The sequence below is a fragment of the Coturnix japonica genome, chromosome 2 (assembly GCF_001577835.2).
Source record: "Coturnix japonica isolate 7356 chromosome 2, Coturnix japonica 2.1, whole genome shotgun sequence".
NCBI classification, from domain to species: Eukaryota; Metazoa; Chordata; class Aves; order Galliformes; family Phasianidae; genus Coturnix; species Coturnix japonica.
In genome coordinates this window covers 99,964,236-99,991,027 of record NC_029517.1, presented here as the reverse complement: position 1 = coordinate 99,991,027, position 26,792 = coordinate 99,964,236, and the positions used below count along the sequence as shown (strand labels likewise).

At 36.5% G+C, this 26,792-nt stretch overlaps 1 protein-coding gene across 1 annotated transcript in view; it reads right to left on the bottom strand.

Annotated features, from left to right (window-relative positions):
- Positions 1 to 25,155, bottom strand: part of RP1 (RP1 axonemal microtubule associated) — a 187,865-nt gene extending 162,710 nt beyond the window's left edge. Inside the window, exons 1-3 of the mRNA XM_015855578.2 lie at positions 25,000 to 25,155; positions 2,815 to 3,465; positions 1,437 to 1,608 (exon numbers count right to left, since the gene is read on the bottom strand). Of these exons, the coding sequence (XP_015711064.1) occupies positions 1,437 to 1,608; positions 2,815 to 3,465; positions 25,000 to 25,011 (835 nt within the window). The 5' untranslated portion in view covers positions 25,012 to 25,155. The remainder of the gene's footprint in view (positions 1 to 1,436; positions 1,609 to 2,814; positions 3,466 to 24,999) is intronic.
- Positions 25,156 to 26,792: the final 1,637 nt, after the last annotated feature.

Sequence of the window (26,792 nt, the reverse complement as noted above, 5' to 3'; positions counted from 1 at the left end):
TTTAATTACTCAGACATAATCACTAATGTGATGATTACTGCGTGGGATGTGTTATTTTGTTGTTATTGTTCTTTGTTTTTGCTTTTTTCCCCTCAGTTAAAGACTCTCCAACTACTTTTTCTCTCTTATTGTTAACTAAGGATTAGACAAAGACGTTTATCAGATTCTCAACTATTCACCTTTTTTTTTTTTTTTCCCCCTTTTCTTTTTTTAAGCATTGTAAGCCTTGATTTCTGACTCAAAGCAGGTTTTGGTTATGAATTTTGGACTCTTCAGAATTTGCATTCACAAAATGTTCCAATTCATTTTCTCATTTCTCCAATTCATTTTGACTTGTTTCTGATGCCCTGCAAAAAAAGCTCTCAAGCTATGAAAGTCAAAGAACTTGAAAAACTAAAATGAATAGTTTGGTAGAGACATTATAAACTGTGAGGGATATGGAAGAATTCCCTTCAAGTAAATGGAAGCTTAGTGTCTTATACAGAAGCATGCTCCATGACAAAGTGAAGATTACCATAGAGAATTTCAGCATAGAAAGAATTATAGCATACCCTAGGCTCTACAGTATAGCATACAACTATATCATGAGTGCATGCTACCTCTGGATTAAACAATTTCCCCTGAGATAGCACTTCTACCCTACAGCATACTCTAAGGCTAAGGATTCATGAATGTCCTAAAGCCCTACTGCTGCATCATTTCCCCATCAGTTCCCCATAGCCTGAGGCTTTTCAGCTGGCCCAGCTTCTCTCCTCATATTCTTGATCTCGCCATCTCACAATCACTGAAATTTCTAAGTGGCAGGTTTCTTGAGTAGTCAAAAGAAAAGCGTATATCACAAGCATGAGGATATAGGAAAGAGCAACAGTCTCTGTAGGCTTCACAAAAAGAGTCTGAGTTTGTATGCTGATGACTGCTATAATGAATGTCATGTTTATGCTCACCATGTGACATAGGAAAAGGTGAAAGTCGGGAGAATAATTTAAATTCCCATTTGCTAAGACCTGAAAACTGCACAAAAGTTTTGTTAAATCAATTTAGATAGTTTAAAATTCTGAAGTAACCTTTAGGGTCTCTGTTATCTCTGCTATTATTAAATGTAATACCAAAAAATAAAAATAAAATTAAGTGCATTAAAATAACAATAACCATCAAGTTCACTGAAATATAATATATATCTTGATTTGAATCCTTGTTCTAAATCAGCCAGTTTGAGAGAAAGTACGCATACTGAGTTCTTAGCAGAAACTCATATTTTAAATGGAAAATTAACGCTTTTATCTTTCTGATTCCTACAGATGAGTTGAAACAAAAATAAACAGTTTCAGTTGGCCTTTTTGAATATCCTTGATCCCAATAAGATTGTCAAGGTTTACGTCTTATGCTGCGAGAGTTGAGCCAATTAGTAAAAATATAAATTAATTCAAAGAACTTACTGTTTTCACTTTCTGACTTGGCATTTGCTTTGGGGTACACACGATTTGCAATTCCAAGCAATTTAGCAGGCCGTGAATACCCAAGAGATTCATAATTGCTTGGTTTAAAAGGCTCTCTCCCTGCTGCAACTACAGCTCCAGAGCACAATATCAGGGCCTGAAGATTAGGAACCTGCAAAAAAAAAAAAAAAAAGAACAAAAAACAAACCCATGACATTAAGTTCTCCGCCTTAGCAACCACAAAAAATGATGTAAGAGATTTATCTCTTTCATGCTTTAATATCTTCACTTCTTAGTCTCTACGTTACTTTGCAGCTGGCTATTAAATATGTATCACAGTGCAGAATTAATTTTTCAATTCCTATAAGGAAATTCCTATCTCTATGAGGGTATGTCTCGTTATATAATTATACTAGAAAAAGAGTTCAAGAAGACTTGGATATAGATAAAAATTCCCTTTTAATATACAACCAAGGAATAAGAATGTACTTTTGTAGGTAGATATACATATGAACATGGAGGAAGAAATGGAAAATTCAGATAACATCACAAATGTACTTCATACCTACCACCACAGAGGAACGGGACAGAATCCTAGAACAATTTATGTTGGAAAAGACATCTGGAGATCACCTAGTGTAACTCTCTGCTCAAACAAGGTCTAACCTCAGATGAAGTTGTTCAGGGCCCTGTATAAAGTCTTTGAATTTGTATTCCAAGATATACTGAAAAATGAGGCTTGCAAACTGCATTTCACAGACATGGTGATTTTCCCAACCTAATGTAGAATTTTAACACATATTTGCCATCAAGAGACCCTCTGCATAGAATTCCCTTTCCAGATTCAGGTCTTCAGGTATAACCACAAGTCCTTCTCTGTTGTTGAATATTGAAATGAAGTCATACAGAACACATGCTTGCGGCCCAGAAGGCCATCAGTGTTCTGGGCTGCAATAAGAGAAGTGGCCAGCAGGGAGAGGGAGGTGATTGTCCCCCTCTACTCAGCTCTTGTGAGGCCCCATCTGCAGTACTGTGTCCAGGCCTGGGGCCCCCAGCACAGGAAGGACGTGGAGCTCTTAGGGCAGGTCCAGAGGAGGGCCACTAAGATGATCAGAGGGCTGCAGCACCTCCACTATGAAGAAAGGTTAAGGGAACTGGGCTTGTTTAGCTTGGAGAAGGTTCCATGGAGACCTCACTGTGGCCTTCCAGTACTTGAAGGGAGTGTATAAACAGGAGGGGGAACAGCTGTTTATGAGAGTGGATAGTAATTGGACAAGGGGGAATGGTTTTAAACTGAGATCATCATCTATATAAATATTATATTATATATTCTAGAAGCAAACATAGAGCAATCATCAGTGCTTATCTTCATTCTCACCTTTCTGCCATCAGTGGTATATAGTTTTGCAACTGGATATTGCATTAATTCACTCATGTAATCCAGGAAGGCTTCAAAGGTTTGTGTATTTTTCTTTCCCAGAACAATGGTGCGTCTGAGTCTTACATCCCCATTTTTGAAAACGAGCATCTTTTTGGGAGTTGTTATTTTACTTTCTCGATGGCCAAATCCATCTTCATTCTCCTTTGCTAATTGCACAGCTCGACGACGAGCACTGACGGGCCTACTGATCTGCCAGGGCAGTGGCTTTCTGCTAGCCCGTTCTAGATTGATAGGCTTTATTTTCTTCTGGTGGGAACAAATATAAGATTTTCCATCTTCAAGGTCCTCCAGACTGTTGATGCTGTGTCTCCCTTTTGGCGTACTGATATTCCTTACTCCAAAAGGTAATGGGACCCGTTTAGATAAGCTATCCAGCAAGGCATCAAATGTTTTGTAAGACCGGTTGTTAATGACCATTTTGATTCCATTAAACTGAGGATCTCCACTTTTATAAAAACAGATTCTTTTGGCCACTACAGGTTCAGTAACATTGAAATGGCGCGTAGATAAACTCTGTTCACTCTCTGAGGAGTTTGGCTGATTCACAGAGTAACTGCTTGAAACAGATTCACTCATTTTGACAGCACTCTGGGGAGGAAAAAAAAAAAATAAAAAAATAAAAAAGATGAGTGTAAAAGTTTTCTTATGAGAAGCAGTAATACAGTCTTAATTTTGAGGAAAAAACAAAAACAGAAAGAGAATTTGTAAGAAATGAACAGCAGATAGTTGAGCCAAAAATCACTGGATTTAAATGGATCCAAGCTGTTATCTCTAAATTCCACAAAGGCTCCAGTACTGTCGGATTAAGTTAGCATAGCTCTACTTGCAAGTATTCCCAGCACTCTCCAATGTAATTTCAAATCTCTTATCATTTTAGTACAAGAGACCTTTCTTTAGAAGAAGGCACTTTGTCAGTCCAGAATGATAAATGGATGCTTACTTTTTTGAGAATGAAGCTAATGACAACATTTCAGGTTTAATATATTAGTAAAATCTTTATGAGAAGAGAGCAATTTGTGCCTTGGCTCAATCCATATTCAGTACAAAATAACAAAACTGAAAGACAGCACAATTTATTCTGATCTCATATGTTAGTTTTACACCAAGACAAATCCATTGGATTTAGAGAAAAGAGAATTAGGTCCAAAAATTGTTTTAAAGTTATAGTGCATCTTAAATTGACAGATCATTTGCTTTTCTATATTGTCTTATATTTTATGATTAATCACTTTAATGTTTGAAATTAATTGAAAAACCACTAAATATTTTTTTTAATAATCAAAAAGTTGTTAAAATCCTTATGAAGACACAACAATTTCAGACATTCTTCAGCAGAAGTAGCAGTTTTCTGTGACTGATAAATTTAAATACTAGTCTTTTAAATAGATGTCAGATTGTTTCTGACAAATATGTAAATAGTCTTCATGCTTGAGAGTGGACCACTCTCACTGCAATCTTTCCATGTGAATTTGATCTACACACAGATACATTAATGGCAATCCTTTAATTGAATAAAATTGCTTTATCTGAATGATTATTTTACCTTGTCTAGAATGTAGGATAGATATGACTGGTCATCCAATCAGCCACAAAGACAGAGTTTTAGCATAGTTCTACTAAAAAGCTGTGTAGCAGCCTCAGGGAATATTAATCATCAAAATAATAGAAAATAAATTCTTTGACAGTGTCACCTTGATGCAGCTGCCATACTGACTAATGGAACAATTTTTCCTGACTACTCTGTGTTTTCCTTAATAAAACTATGGCAAACAGTCTTCTGATATATTTTACTATTTACTACAACCAACAGTGCTTTCAGTTTCTGTATTTTCCCCTTATGGAAAGTTAATATCTTTTTAAACATTCTTCTCACTATAAAAATTGTATGTTTGTTTGGTTAGTTGGATTTTTTTTATTTATTTAATTTTTTTTTTCAAGGATGATCAGGGCAGAGGAAGAAATGTCATCTTTTTAATATACTGTATATTTGGCAAATCATATTTGTTTTAAGTGATATGAATGAAAAAAACACAAACATCTGTACAGAATGAAGTACGCACATACACATCTATTCAGGTTATCAAATCTTCATTTAAAATGACAAAACAACTACAGAAAAGTGGAAGGACTATGCAGGGAGAAATTTGCAAGCCTGGCAGCAGCAATTTACATAAGCCAGTCCATGGTGGCTGGAAAAACTGCTTTTGAATGGTTGTAAAGCAGACCTCCACTTCTACTGAGATCACGGAGAGATACAGTTTCTTGTCATTTTTGACGCACCTACTCATTAACTGCCTAAATTTTCATTACAGTTCTAAACAGAAGTGTTGGCAGACATGTTAAGCCTAGGGACGCAATTTAGAGCAGCCATTTTAAGTCTCATGCCTCATTCTGTACCTAGTGATATTCCTAGAGGAAATTCTTTCAGGGCATTTGTATTGCTTGCTACAATATGAACTTTCCTATTCTGCACTGGAAATGTTTTACTACAAAAACATCAATAACAGCAGAAATGTTCTTCAGTGATCTGCATGCCAAATTACACCATTCAACTGGCCAAGATGACTTCAGCTAGCTAAAGGAGTTCAGACTGGTATCAGTGAGCAAACCATTGTAATGTTTGGTAGCCAGAGAGCAACTCAGCTTCTCAGCTACTTTATACTATATACTTATACTATATACTTATAATTTACACTAGACTTCTTACTCTTTATAAAAATTGAGAGAAATTTCATCCAACAATACAAATGTTCACTCATATAAGAGATTTTTTTTAAGTAGATTTTCTCATGAGGCTACTGATAAGAAACACTTTTCAATTAGAATCTTAGAAGTTGTTCTGGATATTTGTACTGGCATAAAACATTCAGTTATGCAAGCATCAATATTTGGGATAGTAAAACAATATACGTTACATGGAAATAATTATTAGACTGAATATCAGCATTGTAGCAACAACTAAACCCAAAACAAAGTCAGAAAGTAAAATGATAATTTTCACCATAAACATGAATAGTTTGAAGTTAGAAAAGTAACTGAGGAAAAGAACTCTTCTTTACCCAATCATAAAATGAATGATACAGGGAACTGATGACTTCATAACGCACATTAACACATTCTAGTATTAACTTTAACCACGGAAAATTCTTATGCATCTTTCAGATATCATCCAACTTACAAATATTTAACAAAATAATAATCAATGTGTTGTATAAATTGCTATTTCATTCTACAGGTGATCACATTTTCTTCTAAAATTAAGTTGAAGTCAGATGTCCTTAACATGATTCACAACGTCTGTTAAGATAATTTGATAATTACAGCATTGAGAATTTGATTCTTCAAGAGACTGGAATAGAATTCAGAACTGAATCTCATTGCCTGCAGTCTCACAAAACAAATCAGTCTGTCAGAGTTTTTACACAAAAAATGCTCAGTTTAATAAAGACGCTAAAAGGAACAGTTTATTCTAGACTACAAGGATATATCCAATGCCTTATAGTTGTTAACTATTGCATGTAATTTCATTGTACTCACCCAAAGTCACATCCTATGTAAATAAAATTGTAGTTAGCTTCTTTTCAGACATTCATAAATTGTACATGTGATTGTCTATGGCAAATTAACTGCATATCCTCGGTGTTATTCTGAGTGTGCTCAGCTCGAGAAGACATCATAATCCATCTGCCTAATCTTGGCTAATGTTAATCACCAGACTAGGTTCACCTTAGGTAGCCATTGTTCAGAGCAGTCTATCTCATTCAGCAAGTTCTCTTATATTATATTTAAACCTTATTTTTCTTTTAAATATTTCATGTATACAATTTTTACTTAAATCTCTCAAAAGAACCACATAAAATAAAAATGGGAGTAGATAACATAGGTCATCTAATCTCTTTTTATCTATATAGATAAATTATTTTTATTTTTTTCTATTTTTATCTATATAGATTTGTAATAATATAAATATTAAATGCTTTCAGAGGTGGTGTTTTTATCAATAACTTTTTGAAACTATTAACTGTCCCTTGGCATCAATTCTTTCTTCTGTTCAATCATCTGGTAAAGATCATCTCTGCCATGAAGATTCTCTGATATTTTCCTCCATTCAAATATCACACTGAAAATAATCCCACAGTTTTTTCACAATACTCAATAAAATGTTTCACAGTCTGATGGATTTTTCCTTTTATGAGGCATTCTTCAGTTCTACTTCCTGGGAAAAAAAGGTGATGCAATGGTGATAAATGTATGTGATACAGTTTGCGAAGACAGTGAGGAATTACATCTGACCGCAATTTAGTTATACCACTGACTGTTGGTGTTTTTTTTCTTTTTCCAGCAGAAACAGTATGTCCTCATATGGTAACTGTTCCATCTAATTACTACCAGATGTATAATCTGGTTTACTTAATCATAATCTCTTTACTTAATCAGGATTATAGCAAGCTCTCAAAACTAACAGTGTAACAAAAACACTTCTCAGCACACAGTACCACTGCAGGCCACATTACTTTTTAACTGTTTTACTTAGTAAAAAATTCAATACCCTTAAGTTTTTAAAACGCTGATTCAGTTCTACATTTGTAAAACATATGGGAACAAACATTAAAAGATGTGACTAGAAACATAACTTTCTTAAATATTATATTAATATCGCTATTTAAGTCCTTACTATTTCTTATCTTGTCTATATCTTTCTTAATGTGATGTTTATATTCCAGCCATTATTTTGTTATTTATTCTTTTACTCTTCTCCAATAGCTTACACTGGCTGCCAAGCTAGTAAACATGTTTATCAGCACAAACAATACCTGAATGTTCTTGAATTCTAAGTTCTGGAACTTTGAATTATCAAACTTTTAGAATTTTTCATTGAGTTTTTTCTCTTTGAATTGCATGATTGAAAATCTAATTGCTACTCTCATTAGCCTTCCAGTTCACGCAATGCCACTTTCCATAACCTACTAATCAATCATTTGCTTCTGAACACCTCTGGAATCTGGTACCCATGAGATGATACTTCTGTGCCTGGTGAGGACGATAAACAAGTGCTACAATTTGATGGTATGAGAGCCTTGTAAGTCTTTAAAGGCTTCAAAGGGCTCACAAGGACTAAAGAATGTTCAAACAAGTGCAACTTAAAGGATCCACTGCGTTCCTCCTTGTACTAAAAACATTCCACTTACTCAGAAAAGACAGAAGAAAACATCAACATTACAGCAAAAATAGCATTAATAGGACTTCCTTTCTATTCCTGTTATCACAGTCCTGTAGCTCACAATATCCACACAAAAGCACTTTTCATTTGTACATACAGGCAGCTTGACTGGCATCTGCAGAACTACTAAAATGATGTGAAAAGAAAATGGTCATAATATTTGGAGATAATATGCTCCTTCTATATTTTATAAACAAAAATCAGGGAATATAAAATTAGTCTTGAAAATATAATAAAGCAAAATACGGCCACATGAGAAATGATTTCAGTGACAGAAATTACAATTGCAACTGGCATTGCAGTTTTCTGTGTTGTTGCCATTCTCACTTTTAAATCTCCAGAACATCTTCAGTTCTCAGTTCTGATAGTAAACACTACATCAAACTTCAATATCCCCCTTGTTCTTGCTTATTTTGTAGGAGTTATTAACTGGTCAATAGTTAGCTTAATTGCTAAGGCTACAATTTTGCTCCTACTTTTTAAGAGACATTTATTTCTTCCATTGTTAAATGTTTCAAGATTACAGAAATTTTGTTGTAGATTTATGTAAAATTTATTTTAACTAAATTTACTATGGGCTAAAATATAAATATAATTTACACATACATACAGGGTAGTTTGTACCTCAGTTTCAACCATCTGATAATTTACTATCTGTTTAAGTCTTTCATTCTGATTTGTCAGTAGAGAAAAGCACATCACTTCATTTAATTCATTCCACATTTTCTAGGGCAGGATACATCAACTTATAAATCTTTGCTTTCCTCCACTGACTAGAAAGGGGCCTAGTCAACCAATATATTTAATTCCCAAACTCAGTGTCTCTCAACCTCAGAAACTCGATCCTGTAGGAACATAATTTGGAAGTGATCTTAAGAGGACACCCCATTCCTCCTCTGCCCTTAATTGACTCCGCTTTGCCCTATTTTTGCCCTATTTTTTTGCCTCATTTTTCTAGCTACTTTTTAAATCCTGTTTCATTAGTCATCCATTTCTAAATGACAACAATATATTTCTTCCGTCATTTCTGCAGCCCACATTTTTCAGGTTTATAAAGTTGATAATTAAATTCTGCTGAATTTGAAATAAATCTCGGTTTTGAACTTCTTTCCCTAGCTCTGAGGTACCTTCTCAGTAGCACTGAATGCTACACTTAAGCCATTCATAAGCAGACATACAGAATAACCCAAGCTCCCCATCTGAGGTATACATAGTAAAAAGGAATCACAGGCAACTTAGGGGCTGGCATCCCTCTTGGCACGTTGCAGCCAGGCCCATAGGGACTCACTGCCTTTGGATTTCAGCTGAATCCTCCATGGATGCTGTTACACAGCCATCTTAAAGCACTTAAATGTTCATGTATACTCCCTAGGCAGATCTTGATTACATGCTTCCTTGAGTTATTGCACAGAAATGGGAAGCTCTTCAAGTATTTATGAATGAAATTCACTGCTTCTGTGAGGTAACTGTTGCAATCAATTTCAGTGATTAAAACTTGAGGAACAGGTAAGATTGCAATAATACCAAATGCAAATGAAACATGGACAATTAGAATATTAATGGCACAATGTAGCAACAAAGGCTAATTTATTTATTAAAAAACAGTAAACTACACATTCAGACACAGGAAGTAAATAATTAGAAATAAAATACACTATGCTACATGTACCTCAAGGAAGTGATCTTGGAAGTGAACAGTTCCAAGTGTTGCTAGTTAACAGCTGAGGTTACATTTGAAGGCTTAACTACAGCTCTTGCCTTTCATTGAAAAGAAGAGGAAAGTGAATGGCATTTGGATTTATTTCTTTGTTCTTTCTGAACACGGAGATCAATACTTACAAAGGACCTACTCCAATGACCACAGGTATCAGTGGCAGTTTTTTATGTCAAAGGGTGTTCTTACGAAAGACAGTAGTACAGGGATGACCAACTAAAGGTCCCACGTCTGCAGTTTGCCTGCAAAGCCATTCTATACATCTAAAAGGCCCGGGTCAAATATCAAAATCAAATACATGGACTATAATCCTTGGGCTGAACTAAGGCTAAAAGAGAAAAATTTCAAAGACAAGAGAACACTTCCAACTCCAGAATTCTTTGGATCAGCCCAAGAAGGTGTGACATCCAGATAGTTTTTTAAAATGTTTTTATCCTTACACTTTCTGATTTTGATTTATTACTCCTTCTCGTCTATGGAATTTATTTTAGTAACCAAACTGATTAAATGTTACAAGTACCTAAATATAATCCAATATTTTAAGCTTTATGAGTCTTCACTGTTTCTCAAGATCAGAATCATACACAGGAAACTGATGTGCAAGAAAAGAAATTGTGTTAGCAATTACATTATCATGCTTGCTGATATATTCTTTTTTTCTAGCAGATAACCAGCACCTCAGATTGAGAAATGTAAGCAGTCTATTTACAGGATTATCCTGAGTCAGAGCAGGGTCAGAACTGTGTGCACCATGGCCCTCCCTGACTGGCAATCCTATGGCCTTTGAATGACATCCTTTGTTTAAGCTCAAGCCATATGGAACAACACTTAGCACCAGAGTATTTTTATCATTCCAGTATGAGTCACTCAATTAAAAAGAGCAGTAGCTACACCACTTAAACTATTATTATTGACCTCCTGCCCCAAGAAAAAGCCAATAATACACTTCATATTTCCAAGTCCCTTCAACCTCTTATACCTCTACTTGGGTTTTTTTTTGTTGTGGGTTTTTTTTTTTTCTTGGTTTTTTTTTTTCTTGTTTTTTTTTTCTTAATTGGACTTCTCTGTAAGGTAATAAGAAAACTGCTATCAAGCTAAAAAGGAAATTATCACATTGGAGACAGAGGACCAGGTTCAGTTCCCTGTGGTGTGCCCAACCTTTCTACATCCTTTCCAGTAAAGCCTTCCAAATAATGTGCCATTATTAATATGTTACTACTGATAAGATTTCAAGCTATTGCATTACAACAGCACTTTAATGCTTGATATACATGAATTTCTTATCACATTAATCCCCACAGACTCTTATTCATTAAATTCTCCAACAGAGATTTGATAACCAACAGCTGTGAATGCAGAATGAGAAAAAAAGAAAACATGTGTCTCTGGGGAGGCAAAAAATAAAAACGAAATCAGCACCCTGCTCTTAATAGAGTTCTGACTGGTTAGATGGACTGCAATACGAGGTCTGAAAATGTCTGTTCCAGCTGTTCTGGATTTTGAACACTGAGTCTCACTAAATTTTACCTAAATCTGAATGGTTGTGCTCAGAAAATAGCCTCCTATGGGAAATTTCCAGCCTGACTGTACAGATTCTCCCACCATCACTAGTGGGCTAGAATTTCATTCTGGAGTGTATGGCCTAGAATCATAGAAACAAATTGTAAACTTGTCTATGACAGTGCATAGAACCATAAAATCATAGAATAGCTCAGATTAGAAAAGACCTTCAAGATCACCAAGTCCAACCACAACCTAACCACCATACTGCCCTAACTCTAACAGCTCACTGCTAAATCATGTCCCTGAGCACCACATCCAAATGGTTTTTAAGCACATCCAGAGATGATGACTCAACAACCTCCCTGGAAAGCTTGTCTTAGAGCTAAGTGTATAAGCATTCTTTACTTTTCCTTATTTTAGCCATCTACTTTGCCTTGCTTTTGTAAAATATAACAACTGAACAGGGATAGCTCATCTCTCTGCATATTTTCTAAGGTTAAATCTCGGAAAAAAAGCAACCACCAACTATATATTGCTATACTTATTTTACATCAGTGTAATTCCTTGCACCGATATGTGCATGCTTACAAAGTATGTCAAATTCCTGAAACAGGAAAAATCACGACTAAAATTTTCTTGTTTTTTTCTGGCTCTGGTTTTCTTATCCTACATTTAATTATTATTTTTTTCCTCCATTGAACTCCAGCCTTCATGACCCACCCCAGTTCTTTCATCAAATTAATAAAAGCAACCTTAGTACAAGGGAAATTGTAAAATCCAGTAACATTTCAACTAACTGCAGGTCTAATTAGTGCTGTCAGCTCATTGAATATTGACCTTTCCCCCTAACTGGTTAGAAAACTCCTATATGTAAAGTTTTACTTAAAAATTTTACTTATTATGACAACTTTAGTTTTTAACATGCTCCTTCCTGTATGCTCTTCTATTATTTCAGTGTATTCATTATCAATCTATTAATTTATTGTAATAATTCTCTGCATCTTTGAAGGAATATGGCCAAAGCAAAGGGTTAAGCCTGAGTTCCATAGACAACCTCTTATCAGTTTATCCTGAATATTGACCCTACATGCCTCAGTTTGTGTATCTGACATTGGTCGCAAAGACCCTTGTCAACCTTCATATTTCACAGAAATATTGTGAAGCACTGATTAAAGAAATCTCATGAAACTCCATCAGGAAAGTGACTGAGAGGGACAGGTCTGTTGTTGATCTGGAGGATATCATAAAGCCCTTTGCTGGGCTATAGCGTTATTTCCTTGGTGCAGGGAAAAAGACAAGGCTTATACATTTTATTCAGGTTTGTCTCCTAACACTGTAAAAACTTGATCAAAATTTACATCTCAAACACTTGCTCAGATCTGAGGCTGAGGATCCTGAATTTATAACAGTACAGCTCTACTGCTGAGCACATGTACAACCTTACCAGCTCTGACAGCACTAAGCCACTTAACATCTTAGCCTTGATGCAGTGCACAGCCTGTCACTGTTTTGCCCATCTAGCCTGAAGACACCTGACCACCTCTTGCAACAGCCCAGGCAGCAAGCTGTCACCCTCCTCACTTCCTCCAGCTACTAGCACTCTTACAACTCTGAAGGGCTGGTTCACTGCCTGATTTAGAGCAGGGATTTAAGCACATGCATATCAGCTTTCAAGACAGCTCTACACTCTTCCTGCTGTATAAGCTTTGTGTAAGAAAAAGCCTGACCTGCACAGAGCATCTAATTTCACAACAGACTTCCCAGCTATAATCACCCCATAGTGAAAGATAAGTCCAAGCTTGGGTTTAAATACCCACTTATTTGTCAACCATCAAATAATATCAAATAAGAACACAAATCTGAAGATTCTGCAACTCGTCATAACTCAGGAGCCAACTTATCTAACTCAAAGCTAGGAATACCCAAAGAAAACAAGCTGACCACCTCTAATGTTGCATCCCTGTGCCTGTATCCTTAATGAGTCTAGCTTGCTCAGCTTGCCTAAACATGGATATAAGCAAGAAGTACAGAGAAAATACAGGTGTAGAGCATTATGAGGGAAAACACAGAATTATATTTGACTGTCCTACTTGCGGCAAAACACAAACTCTAGATAGATCAATCTTTGCATTCCCCCTCCAGAGCAGACTCTAGTTAGAATCAAAGTCCTTGCCATTGTTACTCTAGTGTATTAGGAAAACAGTTTATAAAAAAAGCGAATGGAATACAGCTGAAATAAACCAGTATTTGCAAAATCTCCTCTGATCAGGTCACCAGCCAAGGTCAACCACAGCAATCACTCAGGAATGGTGACAGAACAATAGACCTGCTGCAAAGAGCAAACTAGGCACTGGGGCTCTGCTTCTATCTCAACAGATAAGCAATTCTTAGGACTTCAAATAAATCACTGGCAGCAGCTAGCGGAAAGAGGGATGTTGGATAGATCTCCTCTCATGTTTTTCTTAGCAGACTGCCACAGGGAAATACTCAGATGCTGAAGGATGCCTGTTTACTTAGAAGAGCCTGATCTAAAAAGAAGTGACATAGTATAATCTGGTCACGCAAACTGTCTCTAAGCAATTAGACTGTCTTATTGGTTTAATGCTATTTTAGGTTTATTTTTGCTTTTGGGAATTAGACTCGCTCCTAGAAAAATACTGTATATATAATGCTAAGTTGTACATCTATTTATCATGGTATCACAGCTTACTGTAGTCACCATAAAATTTGTCTAAGATATATAACCTCAAAATGAAATGAGGTACTTGGCACACTTCTTGAAACACATAGGAAAAAAATAATAACAATAACAATAATAAAGGCATTGTTCAGCGTGTTTTCCAGATACTAATCCTTAACATTTATCTCCTTTTAGAAAGACAGCAGGAAAATTATTTTTGTGTGTCCTCACTTTAGGCCTAAAAAGCAAATTTTCATTTAATTTAGATGCATGTCTTTCTTTTCATTGCCTTTGACACTTTTCAAATTACAAATTTTCATGGGCTTTTCTCAAATAATTTAAATTGTCAGATAATTTGTAGCACACCAGGATTTATTTATTCTTCAATAAATAATGAAAAAATTATTTGCAGTAAAAAAAATAAAATAAAAAAAAAATAAAAAAATTCCTAAACAAAACATAACTTAAAATAGTTATAGGATCATAGAATTGCTCAGGTTGGGAAAGACCTTAAAGATCATTGAGTCCAACCACAACCAAACCATACCGCCCTAACTCTAACAACCCCCTGCTAAATCATATCTCTGACCATTTATCAGTACAACAAACACAGAGGCACATGGGCAAAAAGGAGAGAGAATACTAATATATTTATATTACGCAAAATAAACTGATTCAAAACTGGTTATCTTTTATGAGAAGCATTTCTATCAGTTTGACAACTTCACCAGCTAGACAAGAGCCATACCCAATGCCACGTGCACGCACACACACACACACAGTACAACAGGAATTTGTACTGTGGGTCACCAAAATGAAAGAACCACCGAATCATTAAAGCTGAAAGACAGCTATAATGAAGAGCCTCCTTTTCTCCAGACAGAGCTATCCCAGCTCCCTCAGCCACTCCCCATCAGGCTTGTATTCCAGACCCTTCATGGCTTTGTTGCCCCTCTCTGAACACACTCCAGGACCTCAATGTTCTTCTTCAGGTGAGGAGCCCGAAACTGAACACAGTACTCAAGACGCAGCCTCACCAGTACTGAGTACAGGGGGATGATCACCTCTCTGCTCCTGCTGGCCACACTATTTCTTATACAGGCCAGGATGCTATTGGCCTTCTTGGCCACCTGGGCACTCTGTTGGCTCATGTTCAAGCAAGCATCTACCAACACCCCCAGGTCCCTTTCCTCTTCACAGTCATCCAGCCACTCAGCCCCAAGCCTATAGCGCTGCATGGGGTTATTGTGGCCAAAGTGCAGGACCCAGCACTTGGTCTTGTTGAACCTCATCCCATTAACCTCAGCCCAGAGATTCAGCCTATCCAGATCCCTGTGGAGGGCTTCCCTACCCTTGGGCAGATCAACATCACCTCCCAACTTGGTGTCATCTGTAAACTTACTTAGCTTGCACTCAATTCCCTCATCCAGGTCATCAATGAAGATGTTAAACAAGATGGGCCCTATGGGCCCTAGAACCAACCCCTGGGGGACACCACTTGTAATAGGTCACCAGCCAGACTTAACTCCATTAACCACTACCCTCTGGGCACAAACCTCCAGCCAGTTCCTTACCTAAAGAAGGATATACCTGTCTAGGCCACGGGCAGCCAGTTACCTCAGGAGAACACTGTGAGAGACTGCATAAAAGGCCTTGCTGAAGTCCAGGTAGACTACATCAACTGCCTTACCTTCATCTACCAGCCTAGTCACCCAATCATAAAAGCAGATGAGGTTGGTCAAGCACAACCTACCTTTCATGAATCCACATGGCATGCCCTACAAAAATGCAAGATACACCCCTTAATATCCTAAAGTTAGAGAATGGGATCATGCAAGAGATAATGATGATTCACAACTAGTCTTCTGAAGACAAATTAAAGCATGCTTAATTATTAATATTAAAGGCTATCTTTTAAATGTACCAATATTCAGAAAAGCTAAATAAATAAATGTTATTGCAGAATGAAACCGCTTTTATATGCAGCTAAGTTCAAAAGTTTGCTACTTCATTTGCAGTAGTTTAGACAATGCTATATTTTACGGCATCTGACAAAGGTATAGTCCCTTTATTAAGTGCTCTTTTTAATGCTGAAGACAGGTGAGCTCAGGTATCAGTGACAAGGTCTTGGTAGCGGAGTGCTGCAGGAGTGGCTTCTGTGAGGAGAGGCTGGGGTTGCCCTGCTACAAAGGAAAATGCTTCCAGCTGGCCCAGGAGCCATGCCTGTGGTGCCTCTGGGATGATACATTGGAAAGAAAGGAAAAAAATGCTGGACAGCTGGAAAAGGACAGAAAAGGAGTGAGAGATAAAGCAGTATGAGCACCAAAGGCAGAAAAGTAGGAGATGGTGTTGCAGGCTCTCAAGCAGATGTCCAGCAGCTCATGGAGCATCCTATGCTGGAACAGAATCTTCTGAGGTACTGCAGCACATGAACAGACCCCAGTACTGGAAGGGGGAGGGATACAAGGTGGAAAGAGGCAGAGAGGAGACATTGTGAACTCATAGCTGTTATTTTAATGTTTGTCTTTGTTTATCACTACTCAAATCTATTCTAGCTGGCCAACTAATTAAATTAGTCTTCCCCAAGTCATCAGCACTTTGCCCAAAATAATAATCAGTATGCAGCTTTATTGTTTTTGCCTCAAACCACAGTTTTTCTCATCCTATTTCCTCAAGCTGTCCTGCCAAAGAGGGGAGCAGGCTCTTGACCCTTCACCACAGCTCACCTAGAGAAACACAGATCCTTGGCTTCAGAAACTGCAGCCCTTCATTCCTGCAGTCAGTCTGGGCAAAATCAAGGTGTTCCATAGTAACTACTGGCTCAAAATATTCCTTTTTAAAATACCCTGCCTGGTAGCAACAGGTGTAGATAAGAGAAAATAGTTAAAAATACTTTTTTTTTGCCATGATTATCTTCAATGGATTAGAGCCGAAATCATCATTCTCTTAACTGCAAGTTTTTAGTCATGGTGATGCTTCCCTCAATACTGTCAGAGTTCAGACAGTCAATCTGCAAACTGCCACAAACTGTGTGCTTCAGCCAAGTAAGCTCATTCAGGTAAGTAGAGTTAATAGAGGGACCAAGGGTATATAACCTCAGGCCACATAACTGAATTTGAGAACTGTCTGAAGTGAAGCCATTCAGAGGAAAGGCACTGTTAAGTGCATTTCAGAATCTGAAACTCAAAAATAAAAAGAATCGTAGAATCAAACCAAGGTTGAAAAAGACCTGCAAGATCATCCACAGTCCAACTATCAAACATTCTGATATTCTTTAAGTGAAATTTCAGTTTACTCTTTTGAAGATTTTTTTTTGTTTTAGAAAATTAACATATTTTTAAAATACTAAAATAAAAATATCACAATAAGAAAACACAGAAAGTCATTTAGATGAAATGTTTCAAACCAGTCAGAGCTTTTTCCTCTTGATCTGATCTCAGCTTCCTTTGTTATTTTGGATCTGTCTTCACCAAAAATTAGAAGAAAAAAAAAGATGAAATCTCAGGATGGAAAAAGAATGGGAAAAAGCTGTGTTTAGAATTTTAGGCAGTCAGCATAATGATCACATCTTGAGGTGTAACTTCTGTTTTTATAACATCTGAAACTGGACTATAGCAATTGAGTAACTGGTAGACTGCCACATACCAGATGATTAACATTGCTGTGAGGCCCCAGGCGCTAGGACAGCAAATTGCTCCAGCAGTAGATGAAATACATTATCCAATATATTATAACCGTGTCACTCAATTAAGTCCACATACTGTTCAATAGTACTGATGCATAAATAACTCAAACATGATTTTAAAAGCACATACTTACAGTAACATAGATGCTTAAAAGAAAATAAGCAAATGTCAATCAGTATTAAAATTAGACTCATGAAAAACTTACTGTATTGTTGAATGACAGATTAACATCTTTATGTTGGCAGACAAGAATGTCTCTTGTATGAACAAAAAAGTGCCTATTATCTTTGCAACAATGCCGGTAATTAGATAACATATTTCAATTAAAAAAGGACTCCCCTGATATTTAAAGTAAATTGATTTCAAGGCCACGTGAAACCAGTGTTTAAGCAGTAAGTATCCACCTAGGAATAAAATTTAGCTGCTATATTTGCTTTAAAATATCATAGCTATATCCTACATCTTCATAAACCAAAACACCAATTTAATGAAAAAAATCCAGTCTATCTAATATTATATTTTGATCACAAAGGGTTAAAATCATTTTATCTTATTTTTAAAAATGAAAATTCTAAATCATTAAAGAGTTTGTTCATTCCTTACTTATAGATGGTGTATTCTATCTAATCATTATCTCCCACAATGAAATAAATGAGATGAAGTGCAATAAGAATAACTACTCAGTCTGGAATCCTCGCATGATCTTGATGGACAAATACAGAGCAGAAAGTCTTTGCACTAATGTTTATTATAAAGTCATAACATCATATTTCCTGAACCTTTGTCCCATTATTGCTATCCAAATGTAGAAATTCCTATAGCATAGCTATTAAAAAAATAGAAGGTTAAATTAGAACATGCTGTCTCATAGGACAGAAAAGACCACAAAGCCCTGAGAGATGCAACATGAGGGAGTGATCAGATCCATACTAGAAAGAAAAAGTTGTAGAAAATTCACTTCAAGGAAAAGAAATTTTCAATATAAAGCCTGTATAAGTAAAGTAAGTCCATTTTGTTTCTCTTCCAGTTTCCATTGGTTCCTCCACAAAAAGGAAAGAGTTGAGTAAGCATAGCTGAATTTGGCATAGTACTTCCAAGAACTCTCTGTTAATATCTAAGAAGCAAACTGATTTGTAAAGCATGAATTCTATAATATTTCTGTGATACGTTCTATTTCACAGTGTTCTTAGTCCCTCACCTCTGGCAAAAACACACCTTAAAATACAGAAATCTGATCAGTCTCATTTCACAGTCATTTGGGATCCTGTATTTGCTCATTTTTTAATATTAGATTGACTGAACAGCTGTTATTAGGTATTTTTTAAATGCCATATAAAATCATTCATATCACTTAACTTCATCAAGTAAGATATTTATAACTGATGACAAAGTTGCTCGTGTGCAATTGACTAATGCTGTCCCCCACCCATAGGCTTTTTGCAGTGCCTCATATCAGTTTGGCTTTGGTAGCAGAGCCTTATCTATGAAACAAACCCATCAGTTTCCGGACAAAAATCTGGAAAAAGATTAGCTCCCACCCTGCTGAGATAAATCACTTCCCAGTGTTTTCACTTGCAGACTTTAACATTTTTCATACAGCTTTTACTCTGACTAGATCTATAAAGGAATGCGAGTTTCAAGATAACTAACACTTGCCTGATACAGACTTAAAACCGGCAATTGGTAGTATTACTCATTAAAAGCATGTGAATAAAGCAGTAACTATTTATTTGTTTCACACTTCTTAAAAGCAAACAATTATTTACATAATTGACAAGTTTTTAATTAATTATTGCTTTTTAAGCCATGCAAAAAGGAAGAAAAGACATGCATGTGGTCAGACTAAACCAACAGTTTAAGTTTAGATGATGACTGTTCATACTGCAAAGTTGTAGAAGCATATATATATACATATATATGATTCTACGTGTGAACATTATAGTACAAACACAAATCCCACAAATTCTACAAATTCTTCAGCTCCCAGGGTTCCAGTGTAGATCTCCTTCTCTACTTCAATGAAAGCTGTGCAAATTCTTGAATTTTAAAGGTCAGTCATAGTCCTTCATTTATGAAGAGTTTACTGTTCCAAAATTGATGCCAAAAAATTAAACTAGAGGTTACAAGCAAATGCTATAAATTACACATAATGAATACAGACAGAATACACTCCTTCTATATATATTTACCTTATAAATAAAAGAATATTGTCCTTATTTTCAATAAAGAAAGTGAGTGTCAATTAATCCCTTTATATCTGATTAAATTTTTTGTCCAGTAAAAATTTGTTTATTCATTACAAGTGAATCTTGAGACATTCAAACAATCAGATAACAGTGCCTCTGCAGATCATTATAAATAGTCTGTTAAGGCACAGTTTGTAAGGGTTTTGGCTTACCTTAGCTGCTCACAGAACAGCTAAGTTAGAAGACACCACCAGAGATACTCATGTCCATCTAGAGCAGGGTGCCCAGGCCCACATCCAGACAAATTTGGAGATCTCTAAGGAGGAGACTTAGCCTCTGGGCTATCCCTGCCATTATTTGATAATTCCCAGAGGAAAAATAAAATGTTTTCTGTTTCATTCCAGTGGAATTCCTGCATTTTCAGTTGTGCCTCTCATCATTTCACTAAATATGCTCAGAAGAGACTAACCATCTTCTTCATCCCATCAGCTATTTATACACAGGGACAACAACACTCCTGAGTTTTCTCAAGGCTAAACAATCCCAGCTATCTCTCTGCCTCTTCTTGTATGTTAGATACTCCAATCCTTTAATCATCTTAGTGACCCTTTGCTGAAGTCACTCCAGGACATTCATGCCTCACTTGTGCTGGGAATTCTTCTTCTTGTTGTACTTTTTCCCTCTTACCTTTATATTAAAAAAGATGAATTTCACATACAAAATACAGCACAGTAAACTTTGGTCCCAAGGTTTTTACCCCCTTAGGCTACAGAAGATAAAAGCTCTCGGCAAGACAGCTGGTACAATTTTATCCCAGGAAGTAACTAAAAGGAAACAAAAAATATTGAAGTAATCACAACAGCACAACAGAGAACTCTGCTTTAAGCCATTCTCTTGTTCATCTGTGTCCAGGCAACAGTTTAGAAGGGAGGTAATAGGTTCACTTGTCCTTTGCTGCTGCAGATTAATTATCAGGTCATGGTCAAGGTTTCAGGACAACAGAAACAAGCAGAGTCAGATTTACCTTAAGCATAGAGTGAGGAGAGATTCTCTCCCCATTGCTCCTGCAGTGACCTACTGACAACCCTGGTAAACCATCTGGACACTTTTGCTTGTAATGAAATGGTCACAAACTTATTTCCTTCTTCTATAGAACAGAGGCAAATTGCTTGATATCACATTCAAATCCATAAATATATTTTGGTTTGTCTAGAGATCACTGAAACACCTACAAACCTAATGAAGCAATGTATAACAATGAACAATGATGACACAAAGTACAGCAGAGTATGCTCTGGTGAAGGGGCAGAGGAAGCTGGCAGAGAATAGAAATTACATGGAAAATATTGCTTCTTGAAATGTAACTCTGAAAGTCCACTGCTGCCTTGTTGTGTCTCAGAGCTCACTGGCAACTTGTGGTAGAACGTATCAATTAGCCTTACTTTGACATATAGTCTTCACTAACCCTCCTGCAGCAGAGACTTTGGGTATGTGGATGGGACAAAACATCCCTGTTGGGTCATCTCAGCAACAAAACTGGAAATGGAGGAAAGAGAGGATGCTTTAAGTCAGCATGATAAAATTGCCATGACTGGGTTAGATCCCCACGATGTGCATTACTGTCCTCCTATAGCAAGACAACAAATGCATTTCATCATTGTGAAGAAAAATAACTAAACTTAAGAACTCTTGGGCTTAATCCAAGCAAATATCAGTTTAGCCAGAATCTCTGACCACAGTCAGTAGTAGAATAGAGAGGAAATACGTGAACACAGTTTCTGCAGCTCTTTTCTCTGGTTCACTACACTCACCAAATGCAATCAGTGAGTGATATCCTGAGCCCGAGGTTGATTTAAGACCATACACTTCAACAGCCATTGATGAATTTATTCTCACTTAGCTTTTTCTGCTCCTTCTTTATCATGTTAATTCTTTTTACCATGACAGCCTATGGTGAAGATTTCAACAATTTCTGATTCCGTTCTTTCCTTTTTCAAAACTACTTCACTAAAACTATATTGATCTACATTAGTAATGAGAAATAGCAATTGGTCATCATTCCTGATTGTGTAGAATTTCCTATTTCATTCTTTTTGTTCATATTTTCTTTTTACTAAATAAGATCAATGGAGCGGAAGACAGATTGAAGTGATGCACCTACTACTCTCCAGTACAGTGAAACGGATGCATTAAATGAACCAGAAAAGAGCTGCTGAAATACACCACTAAATTTAATCACTGGAGAAGCATAACCAGCACAATTCTACAGAACAGAACAGACAAACAGAAAAGAACTATAAAGATAAAATTATTAAGTAATGTATGCTCTAAATTACACTTCTTCAATAAAGATGCAGTGCGTACTTTCAGTTTTTATTTTACAAAACCTCTTCTAAGCCATCCGAAGTTACCTCAGGTTTTGTCTACTTTGTTTTGAGGTGTCTTTGAACTGCCCATACAAAATGTGCATGTTAGAAAGAAAGAGAATGACATTCTACAGCCATCTACTCTTTTCAAGTCTTTCATGATGAAAACAAGGAAACAGAGCCCAATCTCCCAGTTTATACCATAACTATATTTTCCTCATATGCCACTTGGCAAAACACACTTGGCTCCCTGCACAACAAACACTTTTTTCTGTGCTGTTTCATCATTCAGGTAAGATCTCACAGATGGCAATTTTTATCACCGAGTATTGTACAGCTACAACTTGAAAGTCATTCCCAAGTGATCTTTATCATATTTCAAAATGCTAAATGCAGTCACAAGCTATAATGCAGCAATTGTTCAATTGGCAACAATTCCCATGTTTAGTTTGCAGTTTCTAAGGATACTATTTATTTTGCATGATCTTCTGATAAAAGTGATACCAAGGCAGTAGAGAGCCACAAACAAACAGAAAGCATGCATTGCCATGGCACAAAGAGTAAACATATCGAACACTCACTTTGACAGGGAGAAGCTTATTAAAACATTCAAAAGAGAATTCTAACTAGACAAATAACTCACTCTCTAATGAGCAAATAAAATTGGATATAAGATAACCAACATTTATGTGTTATGCTACCATAGGATAATTAAGTTAACATCAGTGCTATAAATATGGATATAGCTACGTAATTCTGTTTAGTATTTGCAATTATCTGTTGACACAAAGAAGAAGAGTGGAGTATATTTCCCTCAGAAGCATATTGATAAGTTAAATCCAACCAGCCATTGGCTCCGCAGTCCCAGCTTAGTTCAAGGAACCTCACCAAAGAACCCCATTGAAGAACACCATGGGAGAATTTGGCATTTCCAGAATTATCTGTAGTTTGCTGGGTAGTTTTGTAGTTTTTTTCTTTAAAAGTAAACACAAACTTGCTATGCGTACATGCTCAGCTTTCAGACCCAGCTCAGCCCCATACGTCTGCAAAGTGCAGTTTGAGAAAAATGCCAACCAAGGCAGTATCACACTCACTTCTGCAAGAAGGCAGCTCCAGACCATCCTACATCCCAATAAGACACATTCACTACTGCTTATTCTGTAGCAGTTAACAGCTTTTCAGACTTTCAAACAACTTCAGGTCTGGTTCCTGACTAACAGAAACAATATAAAAATAAAAATAAAATTTAAAAAAAAAAAAAATGTGTGCTGATTTTCACCTTAATTTACTGACACGGTATTTGAACTGACAAATTTATGAACCAAATATCTTGCATCTCAAGTGCTTCATGGCTTTTTCTCCATCCATTACAACAGCCACAACTTACGTACTTTGTCCTTGTTCCTAGAAGATCTGCATAGCCACAGGTAGCAGCCATCCAGAAGTATAGCTTAGGGGCTATAAAGTGGAGCATTTTGATCTCTTTTTAGAAGGAAAGAGATGCTGTACATTCTTCTTCTCTAATGTAGGAAGCAATTCATAGAATCGTAGGGGTTGGAAGGGACCTCCAGAGATCATTGAGTCCAACACCCCTGCCAAAGCAGGTTCCCTACAATAGGTCACACAGGTAGGCATCTAGGCGGGTCTTGAATATCTCCAGAGAAGGAGACTCCACAACCCTCCTGGGCAGCCTGTTCCAGTGTGCGGTCACCCTCACCGTAAAGAGGTTCTTGCACACACTCGTGTGGAACTCCCTATGATCTATGCCATTCAATAACACTCTAGCACCCTTTAGACAGAATACTCTTCACATATTCTGCCACGGTAGAAAAATCCATGAACCTGAACTTACAGCACAATATTTATAAATTATATAAATATATATACTAACACTGCTTGGTAATGTATACCCCACATTCAGCCAAGAGGCAAGAGCAGTAGGTGGCAAAGTTGACAATGACTATGCTTGGGCTCATGGCCAGTACCATAAATATAAGAAATGATGCTTTTCATTAACTGAGTGGTAGAAAATTAACAAGATGAGTCATGTAAGCCAGTGGGTGGTTTTGGTTTCCCTATCTCAATGTGGTTTATGGGCTTTTTCAAGAGTTTAAAATCGAAAATTCTAACTAATCTGGATCCTTTCAGTATCAGTTGAGTTGTGCAAGCAGTGAAGCTGGTAACAACTCTGATAAAATATTTTTCACAAGCACAAAGTTTTCCATCTGGATTAAAAACACAAAGAGTAGGGAGGACTGCAGTTGATAGTTACAAGGGGAAATATGAAGCTCTTCATTCTCATTTGCATATTTTTCACAATTTTATACTCTTAACAGGCTGTGCTACTCCTAAGCATGCACCATAACTTTTGAAAGTGATATCTCTTAACATGATCTATTTTGAGCACGTATTCATAATCACATTATTTTTTTCCAAATACAGAGGCTTGATATTAAGCTTTTTGGTAATAATAATAATAATAATAACTTTAAAATAAAAATGAATTAACTAGCAATAAGTAGATGTATGAGGAAATGCCATTAACTCTTCTTCTAGAAGTTTACAATACTGGCACAAAGACAAGATTCCAAGTACACAAATACAAAAATAGGACATTTGTTAAAATACTGCAAACAAATATTTTTGGCTCAAACCAATATAAAAACCAAATACAATATGCTGCAGTGTAATCAGAAGACAACTTCATCCTTTTATATCATCACTGTATAGAAAGAATCATCAGGACAAAAATGAAAGCAGTTTTACCTGATCCAACATCTTTCAAGGGCTAAAACAGTATGTGACAAAAAACAGAACCACTTAGATGATACTTAGGCAATGGATGCTGCTTCCTTCAGCTCAAGCATGTTCCAGCTACAGTTCCCTTCAGACACTATGGCCCAAGCTGAAAGCAAGCGTTGATGTTACTGTAATACCACTTTCTATTGTACCTATAGCAACAGCAAACATACTGTAGAACACTTAAGCAACAGGCTGACCACTCCCTTACCACAGCCCTAGTCTTTATCTTTGAACTGCATGTGCACATATTCTGTAGTATCTTCTGTACTGCAAACTTCCCCTTTTAGAAACATTTTCATTCATAATACAGTACAACACTGTAGAGAAACATTTTATATAAGCTTTAAAAAAAAAATAAAAGTGTTTTTAATATTTTATGTCTCCAATGCCCATGTAATAGCTTATGTGTATCACAAGTTTGTCGCCTCTTGTAATCTGAAATCACCTACTAGGAAGACAGATCAACTACAATAACAAAGACAGCATCTCAAGAAATCACTATATTAGCTATATTAAACAGGGTATAAGAAAGGCAAAGATTAATGCACCAGAGAGACAAAGTATTTGAGGATACAGTGACTGAGGGAAATCCCTGACACAGTGGCACCAATTAATCTGCTTGAGTTAGAAATGAGGTAAAGGGTTTTGTTGTTTCAATAATACAGGACTTGCTTAATGTTCAGAAACTGTGGAAATCTAACACTCGATATAGGAGAGTTTAGGAGCAGTTCCAAATCCCATACCCAGACCAAAAATGTATGAAAATTATCAAATTATGTAGTGAAAAACTGTCTTATATTACTCATTTTAAATTACATGACAGATGCAGTAACATATTACTGGGAACCTTACTGAGAAACACTGCAGTTTAGAATATTGTTTCATTTCAATTGCTGCAGTTACATGAAAATGGAATAATGCTCTTGTGAATCAGGGCATAAAACAATGCCTAAAATACAACATAATATATTCATATTGTCTGAAATAGAAACTGATTTTGAAAGCAAAACACTAAGGCATATATCCTGGCCAAATTATGAGGGGTTTTTTTTTCTTCTCTTCAATATACTTTGCTGGTCTTCTCTGCCCCGTAATACATAATTCAGAGCAACAGAAAGTAAATTAAAACTGTATGAAAATGTAAAAATTAGTTCCAGAATTAGCAGTGATCTACTGTGAAAATAAATAAGTATTATGACAGTTAGGAGGCTCTGCTCATAAAAATTTATCTCTAACTAGACAAAGGATTCTTCTTGTCACACTGCAATTCTGATCTTCTCCACAACATCCTACCATCCACATCCCATCCAGAGGTATGAAACAGACTCTTTCAAACACAAGAATAAAGTAGCCTTCTTTTTAATATCCTGATTTTAGGGTACTGATTTCATAGAACCTCAGAATGTCCCAAGTTAGAAGGGACCCACAAGGATCATAGAGTTCAACTGCTGGATCCACCCAGGACCACACAAAAATCAAACTCTGCATCTGAGAGCATTATCCAAACTCTCCTTGAACTCCAGCATTTTGGGTCCTTGCCCACTGCCCTGGGGAGGCAAGCAGAGCTCTTCACAAGAAGACTTCCCTTGCTGACCAGACTGCCAGCTGTGTACGATGAGGCACAGTGCTGGCGTAATGAATGTGTGACAGCCTTCCACCACAAAGAGCCTGAAAGCACATAGAGCTGTTTTTCAGCAGTGCCGCCCAGAGGTGAAAGAGAGATTTTCATCTCCCATATTTGCTAGACAAGCTTGACA